This window comes from Cololabis saira, chromosome 8 (genome assembly GCF_033807715.1).
Source record: "Cololabis saira isolate AMF1-May2022 chromosome 8, fColSai1.1, whole genome shotgun sequence".
Taxonomy (NCBI): domain Eukaryota; kingdom Metazoa; phylum Chordata; class Actinopteri; order Beloniformes; family Belonidae; genus Cololabis; species Cololabis saira.
The window spans coordinates 48733879-48748826 of NC_084594.1; the positions used below are offsets into that span (position 1 = coordinate 48733879).

Here is a 14948-nt window from a genome sequence, read left to right on the forward strand (position 1 = left end):
CACTCCCAGCCTACATTATTTACAACAAATATGATCAAGTTTGTCCTTTATTATAGTTTGTGGCGTTCGTTTCCTCTTCACCAAGATTCACACTCATCATCACGCTATAGTTTTAGTTTAGTTTAGTTTATTTATTTATCAATATAAGACAAATTGAACAGTAAATGTAAAAACATTTAAATAACATGCAAGGAAAGGAAGAAGCCTGGTGGCTTCTATAGAATCCTTTCCTTATATGAATAAAAAACAACAAAAGCTACACAAGGGGGAGTAAAAAAACAAAAAACACAAAAGAAAATGTAACTGAGATTAAATAATAAACACTAGAAAGATGAAACAATAAGAAAGTTCTTTAAATGTTTTTTGAATATTGGCAAGGATGGTGATGATTTAAGAGATTTATTGAGTGAATTCCACAAGTGGGGAAAGATTGATGTTTAATGTTCTACTAAACGGTAAATTAAAATCATCTTTGAGCCTTGTGGCATAAGAATGAATATCGGAATTAACACAAAAGAAATTATGAAAAGAAGAAGGAAGATTGTGTATATCATTTTTAAATTTGAACATAAATAAACTCATGTTTGAAAAATTTTAATTTTATTGACGGATAATAATGAATATTTAATGAAAAGGGGAGCAGATGGCTCATATCTGTTTGCATGTGATATCATTCTGAGAAACCTTTTTTGAATTATCAATCATTTATTAATATATGTGTTGAAGCCCAAACAATGTTGCAGTAATTAAGATGAGAAAAGATTAAGCTATAATAGAGAGTTAAATGAGAAGAAGGAAGAACAAAAGGACAAACTTTTTTCAAAATACACATACAGGACTGTCTCGGAAAATTAGAATATTGTGATAAAGTCCTTTATTTTCTGTAATGCAATTAAAAAAACAAAAATGTCATACATTCTGGATTCATTACAAATCAACTGAAATATTGCAAGCCTTTTATTATTTTAATATTGCTGATTATGGCTTACAGTTTAAGATTAAGATTCCCAGAATATTCTAATTTTTTTAGATAGGATATTTGAGTTTTCTTAAACTGTAAACCATGATCGGCAATATTAAAATAATAAAAGGCTTGCAATATTTCAGTTGATTTGTAATGAATCCAGAATGTATGACTTTTTGTTTTTGTAATTGCATTACAGAAAATCACAATATTCTAATTTTCTGAGACAGTCCTGTAAACACAATCCAATCCTTCCATTCCTACCACAGGTCCGTCTGTCTCCGTCCCCAGGTCTATCCGCTCCGGCTCATTAATCCTTTACACGCACTGGTATAAAACACTCTTGTTTCCGGAAAATATCTCCTTCCCATGGAAGATTGATTAGTAATCCAATAGTAAATCTGGTCTCCGATCGCCTCCCAGAACTCGCCCGCCATGTCCAGCTCATCTCGTTGTTTTAAATCCTAGATCTCTCCAGGTAGACGCCTCGCTGAGCGCTGGATCACGCGGCAACGCCGCCGCCATCTTGGATGAGGCAAAAAGTGAAGCGAAAGGAAAAGCCTCATTTAAACTTGCCACCCGTCCCTTGAAATACGGAATTGTTACGTAATTGGGAATTAAAAGTTGCGTTCCGTATTGAACCAATACGGACATAAATTATGCTTTTATTTATTGATTTCATAATCTACAGGTGAAGGTCGAAAAATGTGAATATATTGCAAAACATCATTTTGCAATATAATTGTAAATTGTAATTGTAAATTGTAAATTCAACTAAAGGTGAAACAAATATGTTATTTCTCACTACATTCAATGTGCGATATTTCAAGCCTTTATTTGTTATAATTTTGGTGATTATGGCTCAGTTTATGAAAACCCCAAATAAAAAAATCTCTATATTATGAAATCAACAAACAATTAAATCATCAAAATTATAACAAATAAAGGTTTAACACATCTTGCTGTGCATGTAATGGGACTATGTAATATATTTTCATCTTTTAAGTTGAATTATTGAAATAAATTAACTTTTTCATATAAAATAAACACATTTCTATGCAGTTTAGAAGTTTTGGGGATGTTCCTTTTTTTGGCGCCTGCGCTGCTGAAATCGGGACATTCCTTATTTCTATTAAAAGTGGCAACCCTAACCTCATTCATGTTCGGCGTGGAATTGAAACGGAATCCAGATTGGGTCTGAGGGTGTGTTTTATCAGGAGGCGCACATTCAAGAAACACAGTTTGGAATTGAAAATCACCATTTTGTGTTGATGTCACAAGTCGTGTCTGTCTTCCACAAACTGAGGCTGCACCGTGTTGCCAAACTGAACACTCTTAAGTTGCAGAGTGAGTGGCAACACACTCAAAAAGCTCTTCAAGGCTGTTCTTTTCCAAGGTTTTTAACTTCTGCAAACATAGGTTGCAATTGTATAGCTGTTTAGATATGTGTGTGTGTTCATGTGTTCATAAATAACCCCTGTATAGGTGTCTGTTGATAAATAACCCTTGTATAGATGTGTATGTGTGTCTGTGTGTGCGTGTGTTCATATGTTCACGACTGGGTTGTCACACCTACAGAAAATCTGAGGTCTCCAGGACAATGCAAAATGTAATACAAAGCATGTTTCCTGTTGGCAGCAGGTGGCGCTACAAGTTTTCCTGACCATTACACTGCAGATTTGTTTAGAGTTGGACTGTGTAATTACAGGAATGTGACAAAAAAACATTTTCCTTTCATCAGAACGTGGCGCTATAGTTCAACCAAGATTGTTATATCCACTTTTTCAGAATGAAAGTCTCATCAAACGTACACATTTTGGTTCAGCTTGGACAACACAGGGCAAGTTAGTTTCCACTCATGGAGAAGCATTGAAATTCACCACATCACCATTGGAACTCTGATAAAAACAAAATTTTATCAAATCATTAGCTTCATCAAGCTTTTAAGCATGGATTTTACCACGTTTGACATCTCTTTGACTGAGCAGCCAAATCAAAATGTCAAGTCTCTTCCTGCTGCCACTAGGGGACCTTATGAGTGCAACTAAATATGACCATGTGCATCTGTTCAGAGCTGGACTCTGATCATACACGGGTCATCTCAACAGCTCAAATATATAGATTTGCTAGATGAATGTTTGAACAACTGGGTACAAAAATGACAAACTAGGGCTTTTCAAGAAGCAAAATGGGGCCAAAAAAAAAAAAAAAAAACTCTAGATAAGCGCCAGCAGGGGGCCGGTACACTACCACTAACACAGCTGGCTTCTCTGATTTCCAGCTCGGAAATTTCAGACTAAGCATGAGGCTTTCAAATGTATTATAATTGCACTTAGGTTCAGTTTTTGTTTGGAGACTGGAGTTATAAATTGCCTGCGACTATGGTCTCCTCCGCCTCGGCCCGTGTTTCTAGGAATGTGATAAATAAAGTAGCCGGGCAGAGTCGATTCATTCAAACTAACATACTCTTCCTCCTGTAACCATGTTTCTGTTAAGCAGAAAACATCACTCCTACTCTCTGTAATTATATTGTTTACTAACAGAGACTTGGAGCTTAACGATTGTATATTTAGTAGGCCGCATCTAATTTTTCGGTCTCTTATTGGTACCAAATGCGCATTGGTTTTAATTTTTTTTTTATTTTAGTTAACACCTCTAGAACTTTTGGAGGGCGGGGTAACTGCAACCACTGCAACTGCAACTGGTTAGAGTCGCCAATTACATAATGCAATTCTTACAGTTTTATTGGCAGGCGTTGGTCCTGGAGAAGCAGCAGAGAAGTGTGTTAAACTGCAGCTCTGCATCCTGGCCTGGACCCTGCGTTGTCAGGGGGAGTGTCTAATAAAATGGGCCAAATTACTAGAGACAAGAGCAGCACCAACCCGGGTGGGATGAATGCCGTCTCTTCTAATCAGCACCGGCTTTCCCCAGAAAGTCTCCCAATTGTCAATAAAGGCCACGTCGTTTTCTGAACACCACCGATACAACCAGCGACGGAGCGAGAGCATGCGACTAAACATGTCATCGCTGGTCAGATTGGGAAGGGGACCAGAGAAACCTATGGAGTCCGACATGGTTTTGGCGTAGTTACACACAGAGACAATATTCATTTTAGTGACTTCCGACTGGCAAAGTCGGGAGTCATTAGCTCCGACATTCATGATAACTTTGCCAAATTTACAATTGCTCTTTGCCAGCAGCTTCAAATTTGCTACAATGTCGCCCGCTAACTATGGTCGCTGGAGTCTGCCTCACATGCCTGACTATGGAGTCTCCAATCACCAGGGTCACCCAGCCGCCCTGCCTGGCCGGCTGCTCGGGAGCTGCAGGGGAGTGGCTAGCTGCTGCTACAGGCCGGTCCGCCGCTAACTTAGCCTGGTTAGCTGATGTGTCTACCGGACTATGGTCTAGTTGGCGGAACCGGACCTCTAACTGACTGAGCCTTGCCTCCAGTTCTGCAAATAAACTACACTTCAAGCACTTATGAAAATGTGCGAGTGTTGAAATAAAGACAGAAATTTACCAGATATAGTATTATTTTACCAGAAAAATGTCTAAGTTTAGACAGAAAAGTCTGGAGAGATCAGAGCCTGCAACGCTATGCAACGGCAACAGACCGCAACACCAGGAAGTGACACGATGCGTGACGCAATACGTTAACCAATCAGCAACACCATACATCTTTCTCTCTTTCTACATGTAGTTACATTGCTGCTTGGATTTCTCAGTCTTTTGTCTTTCCTCAAGTGTATTCCTGTCTACCATCCCTTCCTCATCTTGCTCTTAGTCGAAAATTGAAATAGTCATTGGCCGGGTTTCCCAGATCAGTTAAGTAGTTCTTAACAGCGAAAGACTTCTTTCAAACCTTCTTAAGGAGCCTGTGAAAGAAAATCGCGTTTCCCAGAGTCGCTCTTAGCTTAAGTATCTCTTTCATTAAGAAGGAAATGAAAGATGCTGCTGACCCAGTCTTTACAACCATCTTAGTGAACAAAGACTCACAGATCCAGCCTCGTCAGGCAAATCAATATCACACCAAGCAATGAAATATTGTGTGGGGTTGCCGGTGGCCTGGGTTCCGGGCTCTTCCTTGTCGGCCTCTGGTCTCGCGGGTGGCGGGGTTGCTCCCCCCCCTCCCCCACTATAGATACACTTCAGGTGGAGCTTTGTTTGGTTTATTACACACACACACACACACACACACACACACACACACACACACACACACACACACATGCATGATCATATACAAACACACACACACATAGACATACACACTGGCTTGTTCACCTGCATGCTGGCTCTCTAGTTTTTGGGTTTAGGTAGCGGTAGCGATAGCTTAGCTCAGACTGCGATCAGATCTCAAGATTTAGGTCGATTGCTGTTCGTGTTTTGGATGGCTCCGTGCCGGTTTCGTGCTTTGTTTGGGGTTTTTTGTTGCAGATTTCCAGTGCTTGACGTGTGTCTCCGTGTGTTCCTGCTTCCTGGATTGGCAGTGGATGTCGTCACCCCCCCCCCCCACCCCCCCCCCCCCAAAAAAAAAAAAAAAAAAAAACAACACTGGGTTTGTATGTGTATATTTATGTATGTGTACGCATATGTGTGCGTATATATATGTATATATTACATACAGTAATAATGCACATATATACACTTTTGGTTTCTACCGTCGGACCGGGCTGTCCAGGCAGCCGGTACACCGATCCTCCTGCCCGAGCCCGAGCCCGAGCCCGAGCACCTACATGTGTGATGACAGGGAAGCAGCAGCTGAACGGGATCCTTTGATGAATCGTTCATTACAGTCTCAAATATAATCAATGGTGTCGGTTTATATTAAAGAATCTTTTTGCCCAGAAGAAAAAAGAGCGAAGACAACGACCCATAACTATTTTCTTCTCTTGAAAAAACCCACATGCACCGCGGGGTTTAGGATAAAAAGACGCTGCAGCGCGAGTCGGGATGCAGCGTCTCAGAAGAAGAGCAGTGGAATACGTGCAAGGCGGTGCTGATCTCCGCAATTAGAAGCCCTCTATAATTGTAAAAAGAATTTCACTTATCACGGGTTCTTTTTGGAACATAACCCCTGCGAAAAACCAGGGATTGCTGTAATTCCACGTTGCGATTTGCGAAACTCGCCTTCTCTTGGCTCATGTTTTTGAACGCACACACACGCCCACCACGTTTCCTCCCGGTCTCTGCGTGTGGGGAAAAAAAGCCTCACTGTAGCCAGAAATAACGGAGTAACTCACCGTTTGGATGAAAAAGGGTGATTGAATTATATTTATCATCTTAATTTTTCATTATAACGCACAGGCAGCAGGGAATTAGTGCGTTAGGTAGCAGCGCTGCGTGTGAAAATGCGCTGATAGTGATCGGTGATCGATTTGCCTGGCATCGATTGATTTGGTTTCAGAACCGGACAGCTGCTCCAAAGAGCTTCTGAAAGAGCGAAACTAAAGGACGGTGTTAAGAAGTCATCTGGGAAACACCCGTATCTTAGGGTTCTCTCTTAAGTGAAACCTTCTTTGAACCTCTCTTAAGTCCTTAAGAGAGGTCGGATCTGGGAAACCCGGCCATTGTCATTGAGCCACCGTCCCAACACAACAAAATTTCAGATTATTTAACAATTGAAAACAGTTTACACCTCCCTTGTACATTCCAACAAATTTATTTAAAATCAGCTTTCAGCCACTTGATAGGCCTAAATTGTGCTAAATGTGATCATTCTGCTAGAGTTTTGGCTACACTCCTCAACTCATCATTTTAAAAGTTTTCAAATGATTGAGCTATACTGTACTATTTTCTTCAAATTTGTACGCGATTTTAGCAATTTCTTTGATTCACAGCAATTCAGCTGTTTTTTTAGCAAAGCTCAACTCTGCCTCAACATTTCAGTATTCAACCTTTTTCTAGTTTTTATTCTTATGTAGCTCCGTAACATTGAAGTAAGAATTTGTGAGTTCTGTCATGTGGCAGGGTCTAGAAATCAGAACTCTTGCTGATGTTCAAACCGGTCATAATCTTTGCCTTCATACCACTAGACCCAGTAAACCAACTGTGGGAAACTGCCGGACTGTTCTGCTGAGTCAGACCCTATTTGATTAGCGCTGCTCCTGAAATCCACGGACTCCTCTCCATAATCTGCTGGTAGGATGGAACTGAGCCTGACAAACCTGTTGGACATCAGACTGCAGGAACACCAACTCCACGCTGCTGTCTGGACTCTGTCTGCAAACCAAACTGGCCCAGCGGAGTATTAGTAGACGCCGACGCAGCGGTTTACACATTCACAACAGTCCCATTGAATGTCTTTTTATTGATTACTTTTGATGTCTTTTTTTTACTTAGTTTAGCCTTTAAACTATTGTTGCCTTTCACTTTTGTGAGTCAATCCCTCCAAATGTAAGAATTCACAGATTTACATGACAGACTGATTATTTATCATTATTACTAGATTTCTTCCCTTATGGAGGTGGTGCCCTAAGGAGAAAATGATTCATTATTTAGGCCTATAAATATGTAGGGATGCTACACTTTACACTATAAACTACAATGCAGCTGTCATTCAAAAAGCACACTCCTAATTATACATACATTTGATGTTTAATATAGTTTTGAAGTGATGAGGTATGTACAAATTGCTCTGTAGAATGGCCATGGATGTAAAATCAAGCAATGAGATACAAAACTAATTTTGTACCATGCTCTAGGTATTTATTTCTGCTGTAAATGTGTAAATAGGGTTCATTGTCTGAGAAAAAAAGTGATAATTCAACATGGCCTGAAAATGACAACAATGGAGAAATCAGTCTAACCAACAAAAGCATAAAGAATAGCATTCTTGCCAAAGCAAGAGCTGGAATAAAACTTACTGTTGCAGCTCTAAACCACTGCGGGGCTGGAGCAGCATGAATATCCTGAGTGAACTTGTTGATCCACCTGGAAGCGAGGTTGCCAGGGGTTGTGCCCCCGTCTAACACCAGCACTAACAGGTCTGTAATGTTACGACTGTTACAGCAGCAAGGTTACTGGCTGTGCCATAGGGGATAAACGTAGAGCGAGGGGAGAGAGTGAAAGAGTAGGTGCTGTGCTCTTAGCACTGAGCCTGCAGGATTACTGGTAATGGGATTTTCTCTGACAGGTGGCATCCCCATTTAGCTCAAGTTCTGCCTGGGCTCTAAAAACATTAGCTCATAACGTGTGTGTTGCTTGCTACACAATCTCTATTTATTGCATACACCGGTGTTTAAATTTAATTCAATTCAGTTCAATTCATTCATTTATATAGCTTACATCACAATACAAATTGTCTCTTGGTGCTTTTCAGAGACATGACCCCAAAATTAAAGAATCAATGGTATGTAAAAAACACCCAGAGCAGGAGGAAAACCTTTAAGTCAAACATCGAAAAGGAAAAACTCCCCTTTAAGAGCGAACAAATCTTGAGCAGGACCTGACTCAGGCCCCCGTCCTGCCGAGGGCCAGACAAGGAAAGGGAGAAAAGAGGAAAGAGAGGAGACAGAGGAGAGGCACAAATATATTGTCAGTATTATACAGGACAAAATATATTCTATTATTCTAGTGTTAAATACCAAAACAAAAAAAACACATTGACACACACACATTTACAGTGTAATTAGTTCAAGCGTTACCATTTTTATTTAGTTGTACAATAACTTGTACAATAACTTTATCTGTAAAATAAATAAATCTGTAAAATGAAGGTGACCTTTTTTTGAGAAGAATAAAGTCATTTAAATCCAAAATTCAATTTGTGAAAATGGTCAAATGTATTATTTGTTGGCATTTAACAGAAAGATGTATCAAAAAGTAGAAAAAACATCATCACAAGATGAATCTAAAAAAATAATCGTTAGATTAATCCCAAAAATAATTGATAGATAAATCAACAAGAAAATAATCATTATAAGGGCCTTTCTGTGTGGAGTTTGAATGTTCTCCCCGTGTTCCCTTGGGTAGTTAATGTGAGCTACTCTCACAAAAACATGCAGCAGTCCTGGACTCTACTGCCCCTCTGGCCAACCGGGGGAACAGATGGGGTGGGGAGGATCTGACCGGAATAACGTGATCCTTCCACGCGCTACGTCCGGCCGGAGAAACCCCACCCTGTCTGGTGAAAAGAAGCTGCTGCTGCTGCTGATCTGGGATCAGCCATCTGGGATCTAGCCAATCAATTAAAAGTAAACAAGGAAAAACAACCATAACATCCATTAAGGACCAATCAGGGAAGATTATGCATGATCCCTGCGTAATAAATTCAGATTTTAGAGACTTTTACTGTAAACTATATTCATCACAAATCGAACCATCCGACCAATCCATCGATCAGTTTCTTGGAAGAATTAACCTACCAAAGTAACATCAGGAGCAGGTTACGAATTTAGATTTGCTGCTCTCAATAGGGGAACTCCATGAAGCTCTTCAGCATATGCCTAATAATAAAGCTCCGGGCCCAGACGGCTTACCAGACGAATTCTATAAGGAATTCTGGAGCATATTAGCACCAACATTTTATAAAATGATCCTAAATGTTAAGGAGAATAAAGGTTTACCCTTAAATATGAACTCTAGGGGCACGGTGGCGCAGCTGGTAGTGCAGCTGTCTCACAGCAAGAAGGTCCTGGGTTCGATTCCCGCCGGGGACGCTGTGGGCGCTGAAGTGCGTGTTAGTTCCCCCATGACTTCAGCACCCTCACCCTGGGTGGGGTTGGAGAAATGATCTTTCTGTGTGGAGTTTGCATGTTCTCCCCGTGTTCCCTTGGGTAGTTAATGTGAGCTACTCTCACAAAAACATGCAGCAGTCCTGGACTGGCCAACCGGGGCACAGATGGGGTGGGGAGGATCCGGCCGGAATAACGTGATCCTTCCACGCGCTACGTCTGGCCGGAGAAACCCCACCCTGTCTGGTGAAAAGAAGCTGCTGCTGCTCACTCCTCAGGTTAAGGAGGAGACCTGAGCTCAGTGCAGGAACTCCCAGGGTTGATAGAGCAATGCCCAGGACTGTTACTTATAGGAGCACCGGGATAAAAATACTTAAAAAAAAAAAAAAAAATTCTGCTAATGTTAGCATCCTATTCAAACCGGATAAGGATCCCTTGCTCCCATCGAGTTAGCGCCCAATATCACTAATAAATGTAGATCTTAAAATAATCAGTAACGGTCTTTCTTTACTTTCTATTATACATCCAGATCAAACAGGTTTCATTAAGGGTAGACTACTCAATATTATAGATTATTCGAGTATCAATAAACAGGAAACTACAATTATATCTCTAGACGCAGAAAAAGCATTCGATCGGGTAAATTCAATCGAATGCTATACTTGCAATTTCTATTGGCAACTTTACATAAATTTGGATTTGGCAAATCTTTTACCGACTGGATAAAGATATTATATAGCTCTCCCAAGGCACGTGTAAGGACAAACGATTAATTCTCAACAAGCTTTAACTGGCAAAGAGGCACCGGACAGGGTTGCCCCCTTTCTCCCTTACTATTTGCAATATTTATTGAGCCCTTAGCGGCTGCTATTAGACAGAATCAAAATATTAAAAGGTATACAAGGCAAAACATTAGATCACAAGATAAGTCTTTAGATCCCTCCAGAACTCACAAACCTCACTATCACAGATAATAACTTATAGAGGGATTTTCATCTCTATCTGACTATTCTATTAACTGGTCTAAATCCACAGTTTTGTGTATTAACTGTAATTTAAGGAATATAACCAATACTCAATTGCAATCAGGAAACATTAGATATCTAGGCATAAACATCTCCCCTAGGCTGTCAGAGTTAATAAAACTAAATTATGTTCAGCTCTTAAAGAAAATAGAAGGTGATGAAAGGTGCTTTATAAATAAAGTTTGATTTGATTTGATTGATGACGTGTTGGAGAGAATTGGGTCGGTCATGTACATCACCACACCTTTGGGGCTATCATGTCGACCCTACACGACTTTCCACACTCCTGCTGGACTTTTTCAGTTCACCGTGATGCCATTTGGCCTCCAAAGGCAAGGCAAGGCAAGTTTATTTATAAAGCACATTTCACATTATGAGAATGGACTCAATGTGCTCAAATACATAAACAAACAAACAAGCAAAATTACAAGTTTACAATAACAGAAACAGACAAAAAGTATGACAAGAGAAAAACAACAATAACCACAATTCCATTTTAACAAAAGTGCGATCACTCAGCCAACCATGAGTTTAGTCAAACGCCTGTGTAAAAAGGTAAGTTTTTAGTTCCTGTTGGAGCAGACCTTAGTTCCTGTTGGAGCAGACCTTAGTTCCTGTTGGAGCAGACCTTAGTTCCTGCTGTTGGAGCAGACCTTAGTTCCTGCTGTTGGAGCAGACCTTAGTTCCTGCTGTTGGAGCAGACCTTAGTTCCTGCTGTTGGAGCAGACCTTAGTTCCTGCTGTTGGAGCAGACCTTAGTTCCTGCTGTTGGAGCAGACCTTAGTTCCTGTTGTTGGAGCAGACCTTAGTTCCTGTTGTTGGAGCAGACCTTAGTTCCTGTTGTTGGAGCAGACCTTAGTTCCTGTTGGAGCAGACCTTAGTTCCTGTTGGAGCAGACCTTAGTTCCTGCTGTTGGAGCAGACCTTAGTTCCTGTTGGAGCAGACCTTAGTTCCTACTGTTGGAGCAGACCTTAGTTCCTACTGTTGGAGCAGACCTTAGTTCCTACTGTTGGAGCAGACCTTAGTTCCTGCTGTTGGAGCAGACCTTAGTTCCTGCTGTTGGAGCAGACCTTAGTTCCTGCTGTTGGAGCAGACCTTAGTTCCTGCTGTTGGAGCAGACCTTAGTTCCTGCTGTTGGAGCAGACCTTAGTTCCTGTTGGAGCAGACCTTAGTTCCTGTTGGAGCAGACCTTAGTTCCTGTTGGAGCATACTTTAGTTCCTGTTGGAGCAGACCTTAGTTCCTGTTGGAGCAGACCTTAGTTCCTGTTGGAGCAGACCTTAGTTCCTGTTGGAGCAGACCTTAGTTCCTGTTGGAGCAGACCTTAGTTCCTGTTGGAGCAGACCTTAGTTCCTGTTGGAGCAGACCTTAGTTCCTGCTGTTGCAGCAGACCTTAGTTCCTGTTGGAGCAGACCTTAGTTCCTGCTGTTGGAACAGACCTTAGTTCCTGTTGTTGGAGCAGACCTTAGTTCCTGTTGTTGGAGCAGACCTTAGTTCCTGCTGTTGGAGCAGACCTTAGTTCCTGTTGGAGCAGACCTTAGTTCCTGTTGGAACAGACCTTAGTTCCTGTTGGAGCAGACCTTAGTTCCTGTTGGAGCAGACCTTAGTTCCTGCTGTTGGAACAGACCTTAGTTCCTGTTGTTGGAGCAGACCTTAGTTCCTGTTGTTGGAGCAGACCTTAGTTCCTGCTGTTGGAGCAGACCTTAGTTCCTGTTGGAGCAGACCTTAGTTCCTGTTGGAACAGACCTTAGTTCCTGTTGGAGCAGACCTTAGTTCCTGTTGGAGCAGACCTTAGTTCCTGTTGGAGCAGACCTTAGTTCCTGTTGGAGCAGACCTTAGTTCCTGTTGGAGCAGACCTTAGTTCCTGTTGGAGCAGACCTTAGTTCCTGTTGGAGCAGACCTTAGTTCCTGTTGGAACAGACCTTAGTTCCTGTTGGAGCAGACCTTAGTTCCTGTTGGAGCAGACCTTAGTTCCTGTTGGAGCAGACCTTAGTTCCTGTTGGAACAGACCTTAGTTCCTGTTGGAGCAGACCTTAGTTCCTGTTGGAGCAGACCTTAGTTCCTGTTGGAGCAGACCTTAGTTCCTGTTGGAACAGACCTTAGTTCCTGTTGGAGCAGACCTTAGTTCCTGTTGGAGCAGACCTTAGTTCCTGTTGGAGCAGACCTCAGTTCCTGTTGGAGCAGACCTTAGTTCCTGTTGGAGCAGACCTTAGTTCCTGTTGGAGCAGACCTTAGTTCTTGTTGGAGCAGACCTTAGTTCCTGCTGTCGGAGCAGACCTTAGTTCCTGTTGGAGCAGACCTTAGTTCCTGTTGGAGCAGACCTTAGTTCCTGTTGGAGCAGACCTTAGTTCCTGTTGGAACAGACCTTAGTTCCTGCTGTTGGAGCACACCTTAGTTCCTGTTGGAGCAGACCTTAGTTCCTGTTGGAGCAGACCTTAGTTCCTGTTGGAGCAGACCTTAGTTCCTGCTGTTGGAGCAGACCTTAGTTCCTGCTGTTGGAGCAGACCTTAGTTCCTGTTGGAGCAGACCTTAGTTCCTGCTGTTGCAGCAGACCTTAGTTCCTGCTGTTGGAGCAGACCTTAGTTCCTGCTGTTGCAGCAGACCTTAGTTCCTGTTGGAGCAGACCTTAGTTCCTGTTGGAGCAGACCTTAGTTCCTGTTGGAGCAGACCTTAGTTCCTGTTGGAGCAGACCTTAGTTCCTGCTGTTGCAGCAGACCTTAGTTCCTGTTGGAGCAGACCTTAGTTCCTGCTGTTGGAACAGACCTTAGTTCCTGTTGTTGGAGCAGACCTTAGTTTCTGTTGGAGCAGACCTTAGTTCCTGCTGTTGGTGCAGACCTTAGTTCCTGTTGTTGGAGCAGACCTTAGTTCCTGCTGTTGCAGCAGACCTTAGTTCCTGTTGGAGCAGACCTTAGTTCCTGTTGGAGCAGACCTTAGTTCCTGTTGGAGTAGACCTTAGTTCCTGTTGTTGGAGCAGACCTTAGTTCCTGCTGTTGGAACAGACCTTAGTTCCTGTTGTTGGAGCAGACCTTAGTTCCTGTTGTTGGAGCAGACCTTAGTTCCTGCTGTTGGAGCAGACCTTAGTTCCTGTTGGAGCAGACCTTAGTTCCTGTTGGAACAGACCTTAGTTCCTGTTGGAGCAGACCTTAGTTCCTGTTGGAGCAGACCTTAGTTCCTGTTGGAGCAGACCTTAGTTCCTGTTGGAGCAGACCTTAGTTCCTGTTGGAGCAGACCTTAGTTCCTGTTGGAGCAGACCTTAGTTCCTGTTGGAGCAGACCTTAGTTCCTGTTGGAGCAGACCTTAGTTCCTGCTGGAGCAGACCTTAGTTCCTGTTGGAGCAGACCTTAGTTCCTGCTGGAGCAGACCTTAGTTCCTGCTGGAGCAGACCTTAGTTCCTGCTGGAGCAGACCTTAGTTCCTGTTGGAGCAGACCTTAGTTCCTGCTGGAGCAGACCTTAGTTCCTGCTGGAGCAGACCTTAGTTCCTGTTGGAGCAGACCTTAGTTCCTGCTGGAGCAGACCTTAGTTCCCGTTGGAGCAGACCTTAGTTCCTGCTGGAGCAGACCTTAGTTCCTGCTGGAGCAGACCTTAGTTCCTGTTGGAGCAGACCTTAGTTCCTGCTGGAGCAGACCTTAGTTCCTGCTGGAGCAGACCTTAGTTCCTGTTGGAGCAGACCTTAGTTCCTGCTGAGAGGAATTCCAGAGAGTGGAGTAGTGACTGAAAGCACCATGAGCAGATCTAGTGTGGATTCTAGGAATGATTAGAAGACTCTTATTGGATGATCTAAGGGATCTGTCCGGTATGTATTCAATGAGCATGTCAACTATGTAGGAGGGAGCTAAGCCATTCATAGATTTAAAAACAATAAGAAGTACTTTAAAATCTACTCTTTGTTTAACAGGGAGCCAGTGAAGAGAGGATAAAACAGGAGTGATGTGTTCATACCTCCTGGTTTTGGTTAGAATTCTGGTTGCAGCATTTTGAATAAGCTGGAGTTTATGTGACACTTGCTTTGTTAGTCCTGCAAAAAGTGCATTGCAATAATCTAATCTACTGGAGATAAAAGCATGAACCAGTTTTTCAGAGTCTGATTGTGACAGAAAGCATCTTACTTTAGATATATTTCTGAGGTGATAGAAGGCAGTCCTGGAGACATTAGCTATGTGTTTCTGGAAGTTAAGATCAGCATCTAACTTAACACCCAAGTTTTTGACAAGCGCACAAGGTTTTACTGACAGAGGAGTTAATAAAGGGAGAATATGTTGCCTCAGAGCACTTGGACAAACTAA

The 14948-nt window shown here is 42.2% G+C and overlaps 1 protein-coding gene across 5 annotated transcripts in view; it reads right to left on the minus strand.

The window, feature by feature from the left end:
• Positions 1-7956, minus strand: part of iqsec1b (IQ motif and Sec7 domain ArfGEF 1b) — a 106391-nt gene extending 98435 nt beyond the window's left edge. For 3 of the 5 annotated variants that reach the window (XR_009783002.1, XM_061728186.1, XM_061728189.1), the window contains exon 1: positions 7834-7956. Coding sequence is in view for 2 of the 5 variants with exons in the window: in XM_061728186.1 (XP_061584170.1) it covers positions 7834-7871 (38 nt within the window). In the remaining 3 variants the exon portion in view is untranslated. Of the gene's footprint in view, positions 1-1228; positions 1406-7833 lie in introns of those variants that run through there. The other 2 variants (XM_061728188.1, XM_061728187.1) reach the window with 2 other exon arrangements.
• Between the last annotated feature and the right edge of the window lie 6992 nt (positions 7957-14948).